This window comes from Berghia stephanieae, chromosome 7 (genome assembly GCF_034508935.2).
Source record: "Berghia stephanieae isolate SIO BIC M18660-M18661 chromosome 7, UCSD_Bste_1.3, whole genome shotgun sequence".
In the NCBI taxonomy this organism is placed as follows: Eukaryota; Metazoa; Mollusca; class Gastropoda; order Nudibranchia; family Aeolidiidae; genus Berghia; species Berghia stephanieae.
The window spans coordinates 15512560-15532991 of NC_088366.1; the positions used below are offsets into that span (position 1 = coordinate 15512560).

Here is a 20432-nt window from a genome sequence, read left to right on the forward strand (position 1 = left end):
CACCTCTATTTTCAAAACGCGAGCTTGTGGCGTATGAATTTCTCACTTTGTCTTGAAACATGTTCATCTTCAGGCGCACCCAATCGAAATCACATCCAATGGTCATCCACAGTCTTTCATAGAAAGTATGACAACCTTCATGATGTGAATCCATTAAGAATACTATTTTTGTTGTTGTTGTTGTTGCACGGAAGTGTGTGGGTATGCACAACGAATATACGCATTTTTTCAATTCTATGTCACAAACACATATACTGTACTAGAGTGTTGAGATGAAAATAACATTCATGCTTGAGATGAGGAGTATATGTCTACAGAGCAAAGAGCTTTTTTTAAAAAAAAATAAATAATTGTTTTAACAAATTATAGTGAGGTATGTCCAATCAAATATTTTTAAAAACAAAAAATATCTGACACGGTTTGTATATGCAATTTGTCCCCATTTTAAAACGAGCAAAATGTATTTTTTATTCATTTATGAGAGAGAAAAAAAGAAAGAAGGAAAAAGAAAGCGAGAGAGAGAGAGAGAGAGAGAGAGAGAGAGAGAGAGAGAGAGGGGGGGGGGGGGTAATCACACAACTGACTCATTCAGCCTTTCTTTGAACATTGACTTACGATATCCTTTAAAAAAAGATGCAAATATTAAACTTTATTATATCCGTGTTTACAGTAATTGGATGTTTGTTTGATCCTCATGGCAAACATCAGATGAATAGCCTAGCGATATTTATATTTTAAAAGACAAAAAAAAAAAACAACAAAAAAACAAAACAAAGACCAATAACAAAAACTCATAAATCAGAAAGAAACGGATACATACATACATACATACATACATACATACATACATACATACATACATACATACATACATACATAAATACATACATACATACATACATACATATACATAAATACATAATACTATAATCATATATATATATATATATATATATATATATATATATATATATATATAGAGAGAGAGAGAGAGAGAGAGAGAGAGAGAGAGAGAGAGAGATGGATGGAGATGGAGGAGAGAGAAAGAAAGAAAGACAGACAGAGAGAGAGAGAGAGAGAGAGAGAGAGAGAGAGAGAGAGAGAGAGAGAGAGAGAGAGAGAGAGAGAGAGAGAGAGAGAGAGAGAGAAAGAGAGGTTTGGAGCTTGTCTCGTTTAAACAATAATTCAGAAAAACACAGTATAAAATTGGGGAGGGAGCAGGCACTGGTGGCACTCTTATACAAGCGAGTATGATACTATGTCAAACAAGCAAAGAGATATTTTATTTTTTGGATTGATGTTTTTTTGTTGCATTCTTCATTTATGCTTTGTCTGAAACCGTATCATTATTATTTTATCATTTAAAAAAACAAAACAAGAAGATTTATCAAAGATAAATATCAGCTTCTGTGGTGACAAATATTGTTTTCTCGCAGTGGTCATTCAATGTAATCCTCCTGTAAGTGTTAAAATGTATTACTGTGATAGTTAGAAACGAAACAAACCAACCAAAAAAAAATGATAAATGAAAATACAAAAATGATGATGTCAACGGATTAGCAAAGAATAAAAAATAAAGAAAAAAAAGGAAAGGAAAGAAATAGATTAAATCAACTGTTGATAACGAAATATAAAGAAATTTGAATAATTATTATACTCTTAAAATTAAAACGTGAATGAAGTGAATGAATGAAAGCAAGCGGGTTCTGTGAATTAACGAAAACGTTACAACAGATGGCACATTGGTAATATATGGGTATACATTATGTTGACCAAAGCTGAGGAAAAACATTCATTAAGGTGAAAGAACATAAAGCAAAGGATGAATAAATAAATGAATAGATAAATAAACGAAATACACGTGTATTTTTTAAAAAAGGAAAAAGTAACTAAATAAAACAAACGAAAATGAAAAATAACCCCCTTCTCCCCAAAAGACGAATCAACTTGATAATGGGACTCTAATCTTTAATTTTTTTTCTCCGCATTGTATTTACGAGTACTTTAATTCATGATTTACTCCTCGGTGTATAATTTAAGCACATAATTCAATATGTGTAAATGTTATTTCTTTAGCATAAAAAATAGTAACACTCACGAGGTTATGATTTATATATATATATATTATATATATATATATATATATATATATATATATATATATATATATATATATATATATTGTTTCTGTTGCTCCTCACTTACTTTTAGATACCACTTTTCCATTATCATGTTAATTTTCAATGTATAAAAAGGAGAGCCTGAATTAATACCCTAAAAGATTCACAAGGAGATGCCCCTGGATGGTTATGATTATTAACGAAACATAACCGATTTCGAAGAAGCATTATCTGTTTTTTTTTTTTTTTTTTTTGATGCCACGAATGCAAGCAACAAGAAAAGCAAAATAATATCAACACGCATTTTATCTAATTACACTTCAAAATTGAAACATGATAAATACCAAATTAAAAGGCTGATAAATCATAGGAAAATAGGATATAATATGCTAGCTGTTTATTTTCTTCTTTGCCTCATCCAGGAATTCTTACGACAAGTTTTGGCAATCTTCAACTTCATGCTGATACAACCAAGCAAGCGATAATCAATTTTCTTTTATAACTGTGTAAACAATTTCATTCAAGCAAAGTCATGGACATTATAGTGACAACTTCATTTATTTTCGAACTTTCCCTTTCTAAATCTGAAACTTGGGTTAATTTTATATATTTTGAAGACAATAAGTTTTTTTAAAAAGAGTAACAAAAATTAAATTTTCACATGTTGATTCCTTTTCTTTAGAATTATGTACCTTTCTTGCATCTGGTTTATCCAGTCTGAACACCAATTTGAGACTTCATGTCACTTATAATATTTGAATTATTGACTGCTTGCATTCGTGTTGGCATAAAGTAGAAATAAATTCAAAAGCAAATCCAAATTTTGAAAGAATATGAGCAAGCTCTCAATTCCCCACTTTTCAAAATAAAGTATTTTGAGTGAATGCAAAACATAAATGAATGAATACATCTAGTAACCAACACATCAAAGTATATAAACAGGAAGTGGTGATTATCTTACAAAGTCCTTGGAGTCCGCAAAAATATTAGACTTTTCTATTTCGAAATGATGTTTTCGTATCTTTTCATACTCAATTACACCATTTGTTTTATCGGCCTCTCCAGCGAGATCATTTTCCTCCTCCCCAAAGACAAACAGACTCACTGTGTCGTCATCACCGTTTTGCTGTGGAACAAAATTGACCAATAGAATTGACTTTTAATAGTAGCCTAATTATGAAAAAAAAAAAGTTTAACACGAAGAAAAGGGAACACCAAATGAATCAATTGCCTCCTATTTTTTTGTTCCTGTTTTGTATATTTACCATAATACAAACGTATGTGTATGTTCGATAAAAGAAGTGCAGAATGTTTACTTCTTGTATGTATGTATTGTTGATGTCTTTTGTTTGAACATCCCCGAAGAATACCGTTGTTGCAGATCTTGACATCACAGTTTCTTTGCATGTTCATTTCGTCTCTCATGGTTCAAAAACAGGTCAAGTATTCATATATTATAAATCAAGTATTTTAATTGCCACGAACATAGGTAAGCATCGTATACTTGCTATTTCTTCTTTGTCAACAAAATTAAGAAAAATAAATTTGAAACAATATGGACCTTTTCTGAGAATGTTAAACCTACCTAAGACAATTGTAACATTCATGTTTGGTGGTTTTGTGTCTTTTTAAAAATCTGACTGAAAAGTGATTACAAATGTAGGGCCATACGCTTAAAATCATATTCTGAGAACACAGAACTTGGCGTCAAAATGGCAAAAGTAATTTAAGTTTTGACTTTGGATTCATTATTTGATACTTTGAAAACTACAAAGATGTGTCATTATAAAGAAAAGGCAACATCCATTTTAACCTGATAATATTTTCTTGTAGTATATATAGCTGTCATTGCCCAAACTTATAAAGATAGAAAGTGAATAACAAAATATAAAAAGTCCCCTGTAATAGTTGTCTTTCCCCAAACAACTATCTGATGAGCTTTCTTGTTTTAATTCAATGTTTATATTTCATAGAAAATCGTTCTTGGCATATAAATATATGGTTTCTCACAACTGAGGCAACGAAAACAAAGACCATGGGCCCATTCTTGAGATATCATGATTGATAAAAAAAAAGCAAAAAAAAAAAAATAATAAAAATAAAAAAAAAAACCAAGAAAAAACCCCCAAACCCATTCATCTCTTTCCGACAATAACAAAACAGAACAAAAATCAAAGCAAACCCAAATACGACACACCACTCTACAACCGTAACCAACAAGATATGTCAAAATAAAGGTAATGAAAACGGACATTGTAAATTTCTTCTAAAGCCTTATCTTTATATCATTCTTTGGAAACAAACAAGCAAATAAAAAATACGTTTAAAAAAACCAAAGAAACCCCCCCCCCCCAAAAAAAAAACCCAAAAACCCCCAAAAAACAAAACAAAACAAAACAAAGCAACCCCCCCTAAAAAAAAACAAAACAAAAAACAAAAAACAAAAACAAAACAAAACAAAACAAAAGAAAAAAAGGATATAAAAAGAAAAACGAACGAACTATCAAAATAAAAAATATAAAACAAAAGTAATTTTTAAAAATAGAACTTATGAAGAGCATATTTCCAACCAAAAAGACCATATTGGACATCCGACCAGTTAATTTTAAGATATTCTATTTTATAATTTGCTTCCCAAGGAGGCTCATTTTCAAACCCATAGCCCACATTATACACAGATGCTCCACCACATTCACATTCAATTATAGTCCTAGCTTATATTGAACTGGATTCTCAATTACTGGTTTTATTTTCTTTGTTTACAAAAATTGTAAATTCTATCTCACTGAGAAATTTCACCCACATTTGTTCAGAACTCCAAAATTCTTCTTTTTTTTCTTCTCAGATGTATAGAATTATTTTAAATCGTAAACGTATCACAAAAAGGATGGAGATGGGACAAAACTTGTAACTTTGGTTGAACACCCTTAAAAACCGTATAACCAGATGGTTGTATGGCTGTTGTTTATGAATCACTGATAAGAGTAGCAGGCAGATTACAAATCCGCGCAACAGGGGCGATAATTTTGACCATAAATATGTTCTGATTAGAAAAAAATGTTCAAACCGACGTGTACTTATTTGCAGGTCTGATAACCCAATTCATCATGGGCTCATTGTTGTAATGGAAATCTAAAAAAAAATTGGCGCAAAAAATTCTCCATTACAACAATGTTAAACTAGGCCCATTATTGGGTTCGGATGTCAGACCTGTATATATGTACACGTGGGTTCAAACGTACATCATTGCCTATATCTAATTATAATTATCATTTTGTTTAATCATAAATGAAATATGATAGAATGAGGAGAACAAGAAAACAATACACCGATATGATGAAAAATATGTAATCAAATGAATGACTTATTTTATAGAAGAATGGAATTAACTGATAGAACAATAACAAAATGGGGTTTCCGTTTAAAAATCATACAAAAATGATATTGGGGATAGATTAGTAGTATAAGAGAGATAGACAAAACAATTTTATAATATATATTATGCATTGTTACCTTATTGTGGGTATCTTCTATATGCGTGCGTGCGTGCGTGTGTGTGTGTGTGTGTGTGTGTGTGTGTGTATGTGTGATTTCCATGTCACGGTTAAAGATATATGTTTGTACATCACATATTATACATGAGTACATTTAAGTTGAAATACTATCTTTACCACGTGTATCATTATTGTAATCTTTAATCAATAGATTTATAGCATTACTATTAATATTAAGGGCATTCAAGGGATTTGATCCTATTTTGCCCTATACCATATAATGTTATGTTATGTTAATAAAACACAAAAGAAGGAGAAAAACAGCACATTCATATGATACAGTTTATATAGCTTTTTTGAAGTACCAATGATATTGTACAGGTACCTTCCTGATGTTGTAGGTTTATAGAAATAATATACCAGCTTCCATTTCACGATTCTTTTCAGATAAACACGTCTATCGTAAAATATAATATTATTCGGTAAATCCCACAGGAGTACATTGTGATTAGATTTAATAATAATAGTCATATTATGGGAAGGGGGGGGGGTGATGTTGGTAGAAGTCAAGTGTTAGAAGGAGAGAGAGAGAGAGAGAGAGAGAGAGAGAGAGAGAGAGAAAGAGAGAAGAGAGAGAGAGAGAGAGAATTATATATATATATATATATATATATATATATATATATATATATTGAATCGTGTTTGATACAAATATGGTACGAAAAGTGCTCGACATGTAGTAATGGAGCGAATTATTATTTAAAATATTTACCACAATGTTTGGGGCAGTCTAATTAAAATTAAGCCTGAAACATCGATGTAGACTGCCCCAAACATTGTGGTAAATATTTTAAATAATATATATATATATATTATATATATATATATATTATATATATATATAGATAGATAGAGATAGAGATCGATAGATATATAGATAGATAGATAGATAGATAGATAGATAGATAGATAGATAGATAGATAGAGAGAGAGAGAGAGAGAGAGAGAGAGAGAGTGTGTGTGTGTGTGTGAGTTAAACTTTGATCATTAGTGTGGCAAACTCTGGAGGGGTTGTCAACAAAACGAGCGAAGATTCACTAATATTATGATATCACTGCATAGGGAATTATCGGTCAAGACATTTATTTACACCTAAATCGAAAAGTTCGCAGTAAATTTCATATGATTTTCTCATAATATAATTCAAATTTTTAAAAAGGTAGAATTGATAGGGAAAAATACATTAACATATGTAGGTTTTCATTAAAATTAAAAAGAAAGAATGAAAGATGAGAGGTGGTGGATTAGTTTTAAAACTAGTCCTAGAAGTTAACTCTAATGTGATAGTATGTTTGAGATGTGAAAAAAGCACATGAATAATTGTACCGTCAAATGAAAGTATTGTTATAAAAGAATAGTTGTATGAAATATAAAGGGATAAAAGAAATAGTGTTTATTTCGATATATATTTGAAAATCAATGAAAGATAAAATGAAATTGTTACCATAAATATATTTGCAGAAATATTTATAGCGAGCGATATTAACGTTTCTAATTAGTCGTAATGTATCTTAAATGGGGTTCTTTCAAGTGAGTAAATAATGCACGAGATAACTTCACTGACTGCAAAAAAAAAAAAAAAAGAGTAAAATGATCCTTTAACTTGAAACAGATATTTGGGTTTGCCTTTTTGGTTTGGCGACTTTTTGGATCAACGGCACAATGCAATAGGATGACAGTTCTTTTTCACTTCCATTAATTTACTCACATCAAAGCTTAAGACATTCAGACCATCATTTACTTTTCAGTGAACAAATTGCGTGCAACAAAGGATCTTTGGGGTTTTGAAAAATTAATATCTAATTTTTATTTTCCCAGATCCAAACTTCAAACCAACGCAGATAAGTTTTCAGTTTTAAGAGCTTTTATTGATTTCAAAATAAAATCAAATCGAAAGGCTTTTCAACAGCATTGATTGAGTAAAAATAAGAAGTGTAAAAATCTAATTGCGACATTTCTCATGAAAGAAAGTGAAGATTTCATAAAGAAAAGATAAAAAAAAGTTTCTTGATATGATTCAAAATTATAAATTAAATGCAAAAGTGAAATGATATCACAATTCGATAAAAAAAAAACATGGCTTTCTGAACTACTACTTTTTTTACACAATATTTTTCATAACTCGGAATCTCCGTAGTTCCCTCCACACTCGTTCCATCCCATCGAGCATTATGTAATATTGAAAATGCTCTATACAAAGGTTATTCATTAATTATTATTATTATAATTCACTTCTAGAAGTTTGATAATCCTCCATGATGTTGAGGCAATATTGTTATAACACTCAAGTCAGAACTGTGCATGTCAATTTGGCATTTTTGCATCCTTTCTCACCAAAGCTGAATCAATATTTATTATGGGGAAAGGGAAGAGGCACAAAGAGGGGGTGGGAGTGGTGTGCTGTATAACATATTTGTCAATAAATTCAGATGCTTAGATCAATAATTGATTAATTGGAAAGTTTTCATTTCTTAACAAACAACACAATGCTGCTGACCACACACACCAACATCATTAGATCGAAGTATTTCTTTCTTTTTTTTTTCCACTGATTAAAATACCACGGTTAAATTTATGTTTGTAAAGAGCATAATATCGAAAATTAACCACAAGAAAGGGTGCATGCGTCACACATATTGACGTGTACAAAAGACAATAGGATGTGACACATACACACGAGGAAAGCTGTTATGACGTTAGTCTTCATGAACCACACATTAAATTAAAACAATAGATTGAGCATGCATCATTGTCGTCAAATAAAGATTCCAAGCACCATGGCCACTTTGCTGAACTGTGAAGTATAATTCTCCATTTTTGACTAGAGTAACTAATTAGCATCCATTGATCAATGTCGATAAATCGTAGGTTTGGCTAGCCGACCTGAGGCGAAATAAAAATGCTTATTTTTAGTGCGAAATGACCCAGCTCAGAATACGACCATGATGCCAGAGTGGCTTGACTAGCAAAGAAGGAGCATTACTATCGGTGAGAGGGAAGGGTGTATAAAAAGAAGAAAAAAATTGAAAATCAAAACATATTTTGTACTTTTTTCTCTCAATTTTTATGGTTTCACTTTAGTAGTATTGCTCCATACATCTAGCCCAATTCGTGTTATTAGTGAAGAATGAATGGAAAACAGGATATTTTGTTATCTGTAAGAGTTATGGGAAGAGTATCATACTAAATGTGCAAAACCACTGAAACCGTACATAGCTTAGCAACCCTGAAAATTTCATCTTGTAGTTAGGATTGACGTCTATGAAGCAATCATTAGCTGCCTTATCCAATCGGATTAGATTAATATTCCTTTCAATCTTAGACAATAAAAAAAACAAAACAAAAAACAAAAAAAAAAAAACAAAAAAACAAAAAAACCAAAACAAAACAAAAACAAAAACAAAAACAAAAAATAATGTCCCACCATAATTTTTGACGCGCAAAATTCTGAGATCCCTCACCGTATGTGTATCCTTTAAGCACAGAACTAATAATATTATTTCATGTTGAAAGCTATGAATACATTTCTAATAAAATCATTTTATACTTTTATGATACTCTTCCCAAACAGAGCAAAATGTAGCATAGGTAGATACAGAAAGGTGGCACAAAAGACTGTACTGTTGTTTCTTACACTTGGTGCACTATGTGCTCGCTGTTTTTCCTGAATCATTTTTTGACCCCGAAGCATCTGTAAGTGGCCGCCATGTTGAGTGAAGATAATACAATAATGATGTGAACAAACTAAACAAAAACAATGTTAGACTTAACACTGAAAGCAATTAAAAAACAAAACAAAAACAAAATCAAACAAAATGTGTGACTAATAATGAGAGTATCCGAGGTGACGTGCCCTTATTTACAAGTCTGTTAAACGATATTGCTATGGATTCATTGTTGCTTTGGTAATAATTTAAAACCAACGCAAACTATAGTCTCCATTACAATTCAGAAAAGTGAGTGGACCAGGCACTTATGTTGGTAACAACAAGATATGAAGTGAGTAGAAAAGTGCCAGAAGACAATAGAGAATAAAAATTTTTTTCCGCGGCGGTGGTGGGGTTTGAACCTGCGACCCCATTGGTACGACAACTCCGCCTGGCAGGTGAGAGCGTGGCTCTACCGTGTGAGCTATCCACGAACACAAAAATATTCGTTTCAAACCCAAAGTCATTTCTAGATCCCTCTCTCACCCACTTCTTGAGATCGCCGATTCGTTCGCCACCATCGCGAAGTAATTTTGACCAGCAGTTAAGCTTAATAGCCAATATTCTCATCACAAACATATAACATAGAAACGATTGAGACATTGAGTATGCTCCGGTGTATGGGTGAATTTTCAATTCAGAAAAGTGAGTGGACCAGGCACTTATGTTGGTAACAACAAGATATGAAGTGAGTAGAAAAGTGCCAGAAGACAATAGAGAATAAAAATTTTTTTTTTCCGCGGCGGTGGTGGGGTTTGAACCTGCGACCCCATTGGTACGACAACTCCGCCTGGCAGGTGAGAGCGTGGCTCTACCGTGTGAGCTATCCACGAACACAAAAATATTCGTTTCAAACCCAAAGTCATTTCTAGATCCCTCTCTCACCCACTTCTTGAGATCGCCGATTCGTTCGCCACCATCGCGAAGTAATTTTGACCAGCAGTTAAGCTTAATAGCCAATATTCTCATCACAAACATATAACATAGAAACGATTGAGACATTGAGTATGCTCCGGTGTATGGGGTGAATTTTCAATTCAGAAAAGTGAGTGGACCAGGCACTTATGTTGGTAACAACAAGATATGAAGTGAGTAGAAAAGTGCCAGAAGACAATAGAGAATAAAAATTTTTTTCCGCGGCGGTGGTGGGGTTTGAACCTGCGACCCCATTGGTACGACAACTCCGCCTGGCAGGTGAGAGCGTGGCTCTACCGTGTGAGCTATCCACGAACACAAAAATATTCGTTTCAAACCCAAAGTCATTTCTAGATCCCTCTCTCACCCACTTCTTGAGATCGCCGATTCGTTCGCCACCATCGCGAAGTAATTTTGACCAGCAGTTAAGCTTAATAGCCAATATTCTCATCACAAACATATAACATAGAAACGATTGAGACATTGAGTATGCTCCGGTGTATGGGGTGAATTTTCAATTCAGAAAAGTGAGTGGACCAGGCACTTATGTTGGTAACAACAAGATATGAAGTGAGTAGAAAAGTGCCAGAAGACAATAGAGAATAAAATTTTTTTCCGCGGCGGTGGTGGGGTTTGAACCTGCGACCCCATTGGTACGACAACTCCGCCTGGCAGGTAGAGCGTGGCTCTACCGTGTGAGCTATCCACGAACACAAAAATATTCGTTTCAAACCCAAAGTCATTTCTAGATCCCTCTCTCACCCACTCTACTCAATGTCTCAATCGTTTCTATGTTATATGTTTGTGATGAGAATATTGGCTATTAAGCTTAACTGCTGGTCAAAATTACTTCGCGATGGTGGCGAACGAATCGGCGATCTCAAGAAGTGGGTGAGAGAGGGATCTAGAAATGACTTTGGGTTTGAAACGAATATTTTTGTGTTCGTGGATAGCTCACACGGTAGAGCCACGCTCTCACCTGCCAGGCGGAGTTGTCGTACCAATGGGGTCGCAGGTTCAAACCCCACCACCGCCGCGGAAAAAAATTTTTATTCTCTATTGTCTTTTGGCACTTTTCTACTCACTTCATATCTTGTAGTCTCCATTACAACAATATTAAAAAGACAAGCCTACACTTGCGCTTGCTTAACAGACCTGTAAATATGCACATGTTGGACTGAGGTCATTGAACAAAAGAATGAAAATCTAAAAGAAAATAGGAATGAGTGTTAGTGACAACATAAAAAAAAACATAAAAATAATATGACGTGTTAACACAACCTCATTGTTATACATGATTAAAGATAATTAAAAAAAAACCCAATCCCGAATTCAGTTATATAAAAAAAATCAAATCAAAAAGAAAAACCGAACAAACAAGAGTTGTATTTCCACTATGGAATGTTAATTCAGCACATCATTTTCCGGTATTATCTTAAATTATTGTTATTACTCTTTCTTATGTTTGCATAATGAGTTTCATCTTCGAACAACCTATCTCCAAATATTCATTTCAAACATATTAGAGTTCATGGCAAGACAGTTACTACAAAAAGGTTCTGGCAAGTGGTCCTTTTCATGTAAGAGATGCCAAAAATGAAAAAAAAAAGAAAGATTTTATGCTATTTTCACAAAAGTGAGATCGCTTTCTCACTCTCTTTACAGTATAATTAGTCTTGAAAGTGTTCCTTAAATATTGAACCTGGTATCAAGATTTTGGAAAGGTAGGAAATTATAGTGACCGGAATAAAATTTGTCAACGGTGACTTTATCTAGATGTAAAACGAAATAGTGGGATGATTTGATTGACCTAACAAAACCACTTTAAAGAGTCTGACATTTTTTGTGATCTTAAATCAGAGTGCACAGATTACACATTCATTACAAGCCTATCATCTGGAGTAATTGGTCGTCGGCTTGTGAGCATTTACCATAATAATGTCTTTAAATTGTATCATCTTGAAGGGTATGGAGAACTGAATACTGGTAGGCAAGCTGAGATGCATGAATAGAAATCATTTCGCACTTGATAAATTTATAAAGTATATTGTTTTATTATTTTTTTTAATTTCGATGAAATTGAATGTGTTTTTACATCATCATCCATTCTTAGAACTGCGTTTGTCACTGACTTGAATGAGGAACATAAAGCATCACCGAGGGTGTGCATGTAGATAATATGTATGACCGGAAAAGATGGTGTGACTATGATAAATGCATGGGCGAGTGAGACATGTCTTTTAGTTAATAAAATCTAAAGAAAAACATCCCTCGAATCTGACACATGGAATATATTTGTGGCCAGACAAAGAAAAGTAAGAAACCAAATATAAAATCCCAAAATTAATGAAAAAGAAATTATAAAGTACATAGCAAAACAAAATTGAGAAAAAAAAAATAGGACAAACATGACCTGTCCCATAACAAAGTGACCAGATAGAAAAAAAAAGGATGAAACGTTTTATCGGTATTATCAATATATACAGAGTAACCATACCATTTATAGATACCTATATTAAATTTACAATGTCACACTGTCTTTTTTAATATGACAGGGACTTTTTTGAATAAATAGTAATACATAGAAATCCCAACAAAGCCTGCCAGAGAAGAAAATAAATTTCATCTAAACAATACGAATAATAATATTCAAATGAGATGGAGGCTTTTGTTTTAAGTAACGAAGACATATGATTGCATTGAAGCTTCGAGTCTATTTGACTATTGTTATTTATTTCTTCGAGCTTCAAGCAGGAACATTGGCATTTGCAAACATTATATTAACTGCTAGATTGCTTGAGACAGCACGCCGTTAATTAACTGCACAAAATCAAGCACTTTTATTTTTAGTAATCAAAAGTGTTAAATTGAGGACGCAGGAGTAAGTATCCACATTTAAAATGTTGATTATCCGTTAAAATACAATATAATTATACAGAAATTGTCTTTATAATGCTGTTGTTCTCCAGAGGACTAATTGAACCCGAAACGTTTCATTGATTGCATTTGTCACTTACTAAAACTGCTATTATTTTCTGTTCAATTTTGAGAGAATCTGTGTTCTTCTCCACTTAGGAAGTCTTCCGATTATGATTAAAACTAACATTTAATACAATATCATGATAAGTTCCACACCCTTCAGGCTTAATGGTTTTAAGACTAAGAAAGATTTGTGAGAGCTGTTAACCTTGAGAAAACAATTAGGCCAAACCGTTGAGATACAGTTAATCAATGCATATTTTGTAACTATAAAAGCCCCCCATTTGTGAGCATTTACCACAATATTTTGACACAGTGATAGGTAGAATTGGATAGCAGCACCATACAACGCTATGCATTTTAGATTCGTTTTTGTCAAGATTGTGTGTATAGTTTTCTATGGCCGATGATTTTTGCTGGCAGGATCTACAGCGATCTTAACTCTTTTGAACCCAGCCTTGTAATCTACCAATATTTGAAAACAAATATTTTGATCGAAATGAGAAATATATTTTGAATGTGTTGTCGCTCTCTGAAAATACACATATAAAAATTTTGGCCGAAAACTCGTCCTTCAAATATCGACCAATTAAAATGACCCATGGCTTGAAAAAAAAAACAACTCTCAAACTTGGTTTGCCAAGATGAAGGTAATTTAAATCAATGAATATTACTTAAAGGTCGGATTTTCCGGCAAAATTGTATTATGTGTTTTTCCAGAGTAGCTACGGCAGAGATCGGGGCAGATCATAATGCCATATGTCAAAGCCAAGGTACTGAATCATTGCATATAAATATTACGACTTAGAATGAAAACCGAGAAAAAAATAATGATTGGCAAACATAATTTTCTGGCAACTGAAATATAATCCAGTAAACAATAGTATTTATTATTAGTATTAGTGGGCAGGATTGTCATGGTCACAAAGCTGACAAAGTTAGCCCAGAACCAGTATACGCTGTAGGATACCGTTTCAGTTAAACAAGGGACCAAGAAACATAGATCAAGTTAGTTGAACAATAATATTAGTATACGGGTGTGTAGTGTGTTAATGATGAGTTGGCACTCAAGAAATATAGATAGAATGAAGTTGACATCACTCGGCTCTTTGTTATTGTATTTTGCCATCCACGGTTTATGAATAATTCTCACTTAACTGTATTATCCAGACTAAAACAGTTTACGGTTACACATAGTTCTTTGTGTTGGTCCATTATACTTCAGGATGGCAATGTTGTGAGTTTCTTATCCAAGCGCACACTATCTATAATGTATGTCAAACTCTTTCTCCTGCATGGTCGTCATTAAATGTCATATTATTCATATTTTAACAGGTAAAACGTTTTTGTGTGCGTTTTGTTTTAAAATGGAGAGTGTTTGAAATAAGGACGCTTTTACTGCTTGTTCTTCAAGATTTTTTGTTAAGTGCGCTATGTGCACAATCACGTATCTAAGTATTTTTTTTCTCTCCATAATTTAACAAGTGATCATATTTGTATAAAACATCAATGCGCGACAGTTAGAATTAAATATCTTCTTGTCATTCTAAAAAGGATGACTTTATTCACGGAAAAAAGTTTCCTTTGAAGTTGAGAGAATGAAATTAATCATAAGTGAGCTGACAAAATTGGTCGGCTAGATACGGATACTAAAATGTCCTATAGCCTTTATCCACCTTAACAAACCATCACCATTACCATCACCAAAACCGAGAAAAAAAAAAGATTTTTCACGAATTTTTTGTGATTTAAAAAAACATAAAGTATCTAGAGATGATAACGTGATTTAAAATGTTCACGAGAAGTTGAAAAAGAAAAGAAGATACTAAAAAGTCGTTTAAAAAATGTAATAAGACGCACGAATCTACTACCACTGAAAGACATACAGAGCTTTTAATTCCTTGTTTCCGACCTGATATCCAACTACCAAATGAGTATTCATTTGTGATTAACAACGCATGCGTCTAAGAACAACTCTTTTACAACATAATCCGCATTTAAATGTTAATTTCTGATAAGCTCCGTAAGTCTGCAAAAATGACCGACCTATTTTTAGAGCTATTAGATGCGACTAACAAGCACGCCTATCTGTCCACTTTTGTTAAGCATTGAGTTAATGAAGAGCATTTGTTTCTTATGCTGAATAAAATTAGACTACATAAATGATAAGCAAAAATGTTTGTTTTCACTCGATCTATCTATAAAACATATCGCAATTTTTACTAATAGCACCAGAGAAGTTTTCTAGCATTTTGCTTTAGTTGATGAATTTGTTAGGTTGAGAAAGTGTTAGTCACGAATACTAACGAATCATGTTTTGTTTCCCCTTATGTTATTTCTAATGATATGGGAAAGTAGTTATTTGTGGATTTAGAGAAGAGGACACAATAGCAATGCTACTTATTAGTTTCATTTTAATGAATGAAAAATATATGTATTGGTAGTTTTCTTACTTATGTAAGATTCTCACTCAATTTTGATTTTCACAAGAAAGTGCTTTTAACTTCAAGTTATCAATAAATGTGTAAATTCAACAAACATAATTAATGACACGGCATCAAAGTTAACCATTTTTTTAACACTCATGATATGTACTGAAATTTATTATTTTTTAAAGCTCGATATTCACAAGTGCAGATTTGATGTCAAGATGCAAACGTTTTTGTCCAAATTCAAATCAATCTCCAGTTAATAACAAAATTAGATTAAAAAAAAAACACGAGACGAAAAGACAATTTTATTGTTGATTTATTTTGTTACTGTTATCAAGTGAGTTCGGAAACTGGGATTAGAGAGGGGCGTTTGTTAGAACTATTTTTTTTTTGACCAGGGCGTTACTACTCTTACATTCTTATTATCTGCTTGCTGCTGTTGTTTCTGAGCGGCTAAAACCTGTAACAAATTCCACATTTTAATGTAAATAATCCAAAACTTAAGTCACTTCTAATAATATTAATCTTTAGATATTTGTCCAAATTGCTTGAAATGACCTCACACATTTAAGGCTGTTTTAAAAAATGCTATTTACCTGTTAATTGTGATAATACAAACTAACATATAATTAAACCATTGTATACATATACTGTGCAATTTTGCTCTACAAAATAAAGAAAATAATATTTCTATTTGCACCACAAAATTAAAAAAAAATAACTGCTGTCACTAAGGTGAAAAGCACTTACTGTAATTTATACTTTTTTTTTTGGGATTAGCTTCAAAGATTTCACAACACAGAATTCAATACTAATTAAAGTCACACAAGATGCACTGAACACATCTGGTGTTCTAACATGCTGTTGAGTTCTACGCAGTCTGAACAAAAATAAATATGATTTACTATGCAATACACACGATGCGACCATAATATATACAGCTGGTAGAGTTAGAAAGATTGTGGGATGACAATTATATATCAATCATTAAAAATTATGATCAGCACTACGACCATTACAAATCATCAAGCAATTGTCTCAGAATTGGTAAATTATATTTCATTTGTTTCAATGAAATCACAAAAACATCATAACAAACGGAATATCTTTTTAAAAGACTTTACACGAAATATAATGAACGGTTTTAGCATTAAAAAAAAAATGATGAGACGATATTGTCATGATAAATTAATAATAACAAGAAGAATTGACCTCTAAAGAAAAAAGAAAATTATACATTCTAGAGAATGAGATTAGCGGAAGAGTAGCGTCCCTTGATTGGACGTCATCCATAGTCTGTGACGTCACCGGCGGAAAAGTTATTAGAGAGAGAACGTCATGTTGGTTGTGCGCAGCGTCTCTCGTCCTCGCTTCCGAGGACGAGAGACGCATGCGCACAACTAACATGACGTTCTCTCTCTAATAACACTATGGGTGACGTCCAAATCAAGGGACGCTACTCTTCCGCTAATCTCATTCCCTATAAACGTTTACACATCACGCAGGTAACGGTAAAACATTTTATAAAATCACACCAGTTAGAGACAAAATAAAAAAAATAATCTCCGTTATATAAGATAAATTTATTTCCCTTACTACTTACTTACAATACTTCTAATTGCAATTTAAGACACACTTAACCTTTAACATCATATGATCAATTAGAAATAAAGGTGTTCCAAATGATATAAAAACTACCTTTTTAGAATATAAAATCAAAGTATTTGGAATTGATGTGATTACCTGATTCAAGAGTGTGACTCTAGTTCGTAGTCTGGTCCCTGTGCTGTGAGCTGCAGCAGAAACTGCTCTGAAAAATGGCGCGAATTCCTGCTCCTCTTCGGATTTCTTTGCCCACTCGTCACATATTTGCTGTAAATGTAAAAAAAAGTAATTTATTCTTAGTCTGGATAAAGCTTCACAATAGGGCACAAATTTTAAATGAAACAAATCGGGTAAAACTTTAGATTATAAGGTCTATTTTCAACAACACAAAAATTCAAGATAAATATTTTCTATGAAGAAAAAAAAAATCCAAAAAAAAAACAAAACAAAACAGCAACAACAAAAAACAAAAACCAACAAAAAAAAAAACCCCAACACGCTCCCTTCCAAAATAAAGAGCAAAAGAAAAAGAACAAACTAAAAAGCAACAAAAAACAAAAAATACAAAAAAACCCAAAAAACCCCAAAAACAATAAACAACAAAATAAACAACAACAACAATGACAACAACAAAAATAACGATCAAGAGGGAAGATTTGAATTTTAAGACACGAACAAAGCCATCATAAATATGAGGAACCTTTTAAAAACATGAATACAAGTCATGCTCATAATTATCCTGAATTCACGCATGTATTTGGACAAACTCAAAATTATCATGAATATATACTTATTTAACAGTATAAAGTACCCATGGAAAGGTACATAGCGAGTCATGTCAAACTGGCTTTTAAAGATTTCCCCCCAAGTTTTCTCTCGTCATTAACTGACATAATATACATATACATTAAAAAAAAAACTTGAACTTTTATATAGCGCAATATTCACTAAACGTGCTCAAAGTAATAATGACGGGACTCGACTTCATTGAAATTCAAGTCATATCGTTGTAACTGATTTCTTTGTAAAAAAATGGCTAAGTCTGTGGTTTTATACAGATACATTGTATTTATTTAAAAATTGAATTCGAAAAAATAGTCCCAATGTGAAAAGGTTTTAAATCTTCATAAACGTTACCATAATCCTCCGTTCCTTCTGTGCAAGTCTGTCATATTTGCGTTGTAAGAGGACAACCTCTGTCTTCAAGTGTGATATATCTGATTTGGAAGCGTCGTGAACAAAAACCGACTGCCTTCGACTCTGGTCGCTTGAAGCGTTCATTTGCTCCATCTGTCTTAGTTCCTGTAAAGAAAATATTTTTGGTTGATTAATCATAATTCTACAGCAAAGTGATTTGCACTTGAGTTGAAATCCAAGAGTTAAACCAAAGGAAAACAATCCCCGGCAATGTTAAATTAAGTCAATTAACTCACTCAACCCTAATACCGACTATATCCGTAGTTTACCCATGTTGCTTTTACCGCCCATGCCTATTTATTACATTTTTCTGAAACAAATTATAGGCGAATCTAGTATCAAAGCTAAAGTTTTTAGTTTTTTGATGCTAATGGTAGTTGAATAAAACGATCAATGTACATTCTCATTTTAAATACATTTTTCCAATTTTGAAAAGGAGCGAAAACCTCTAGGATTGAGTGAGTTAATTGCGTTCTATCACTATCTATGAATCTACGACTGAAGTCCTTTTAATGAATAATGAAATAAAATGTAGCTAGTTACCTTCGTGGTCAGCTTGGAAAGTTTTGGGTCACCGGCAGAGTCCTCCTGCTTCCCGTAGACTAAAAATGTTAAACTTTTTGTGTTGAAGAACTCGATATGGTCTGCCGTGATTTTCTTGATGGATACCACCCTGGAATTGGACGAGAGATTCAGTATTCTAATTTGTAAGAAGGGGCTGTGCGATTCCTGTTTTATTATTGACATTTTAAAAATATATAGCGCAATATCCACTAAATGTGCTCAAAGCGCTATACAACGGTTCCCCGACCAACAGCAATGCGTAACATGTAGAACGAGGCATGGCGCCTGTTAAGCGATATTCCATTTTATCCGACAGAGACAACGCTGTTAACGGTCAGGTACTCATTTTACACATGAGTACGGTGAGAGGATGTGAATAAAGAGCCTTTTCCAAGGACTCGACTATGCTCCGAACGAGGTTCGAACCCAGGACCTTCCTATCCAAAAGCGAGTGCCATAGCACAGACCATAAAAGGCGATGTTTGGGATAATTAGGTGTGTGGATGTAAAAATTTTGACTATATAGTTGAGTGGATGCTCCTTCTGTATTGAATTAAAACTAGATGAACAAATTGAGTGAGATAACAGCAAATGTTCCTACTTTGCAGATATGAAAACAAGCACCTATAACTATAGTAGCTTGTTTATGACAAAAAATCTATTCTTAAGTTCTGAGAAGTAGTAAGGTAGCTTACCAGCAAATGTTTTTACCGTGCAAACATGAAAACAAGCACCTACAGCTACAGAAGCTTGTTTAAGATAAAAATTATATTAAGTTTTGAGATACATTTTCCTTTTCGAGACGATTTTTAAAATGCATATTTTATGCTTTTCACCCAGTGAAGTAACAAAGACACATACATGGGTATTGCAAAGTTGTGTCCCTGGAAAAGCCTCTTTATTTAAATTCTCTTACCATTCCCTGGTGTAAAACAAGAACGTGGCCGTTTACAACATTGTCCCTGTTTAAGAGAAACTGTAAGAGTAACCACTTATCCTACATGTTCAGTGTAGCTGTTGTCTTGGAATCCTTTGCTAAACGCTTTCAGTTCACTAATTGGTTATTGAATATTGCGCTCCATCCAGTAAAAATAACATCTATGTGCGGTTATGTGGCCGAGTGGTTTGACGCTCGCTTTCGGATTGGAAGGTCCTGGGTTCAAGTCTCGCTCGGTGTATAGTTGAGTCCTTGGAGAAGACTCTTTACTCACAATCTCTCACCGTACTCAGGTGTAAAGTGAGTACCTGGCCGTTAACAGCGTTGTCTCTGGCCGGAAAAAAAATGTAATATCGCCTAACAGTCGTCAAGTCCCGTCCTAAATGTTAAATGTTGCTGTTGGTCAGGGACCCCCTGTAAAG

At 33.1% G+C, this 20432-nt stretch overlaps 1 protein-coding gene across 9 annotated transcripts in view; it reads right to left on the minus strand.

Annotated features, from left to right (window-relative positions):
- The window catches only part of LOC144976782 (kinesin-like protein KIF28), a 102482-nt gene that overhangs the window by 4007 nt on the left and 78043 nt on the right, over window positions 1-20432 (minus strand). For 2 of the 9 annotated variants that reach the window (XM_078921211.1, XM_078921210.1), the window contains 6 exons: window positions 19053-19182; window positions 18450-18614; window positions 17451-17579; window positions 16123-16167; window positions 9309-9365; window positions 3082-3246 (listed from right to left, as the gene is read on the minus strand). In XM_078921211.1, the coding sequence (XP_078777337.1) occupies window positions 3082-3246; window positions 9309-9365; window positions 16123-16167; window positions 17451-17579; window positions 18450-18614; window positions 19053-19182 (691 nt within the window). Of the gene's footprint in view, window positions 1-3081; window positions 3247-7768; window positions 9366-16122; window positions 16168-17450; window positions 17580-18449; window positions 18615-19052; window positions 19183-20432 lie in introns of those variants that run through there. The other 7 variants (XM_078921212.1, XM_078921213.1, XM_078921215.1 and 4 more) reach the window with 7 other exon arrangements.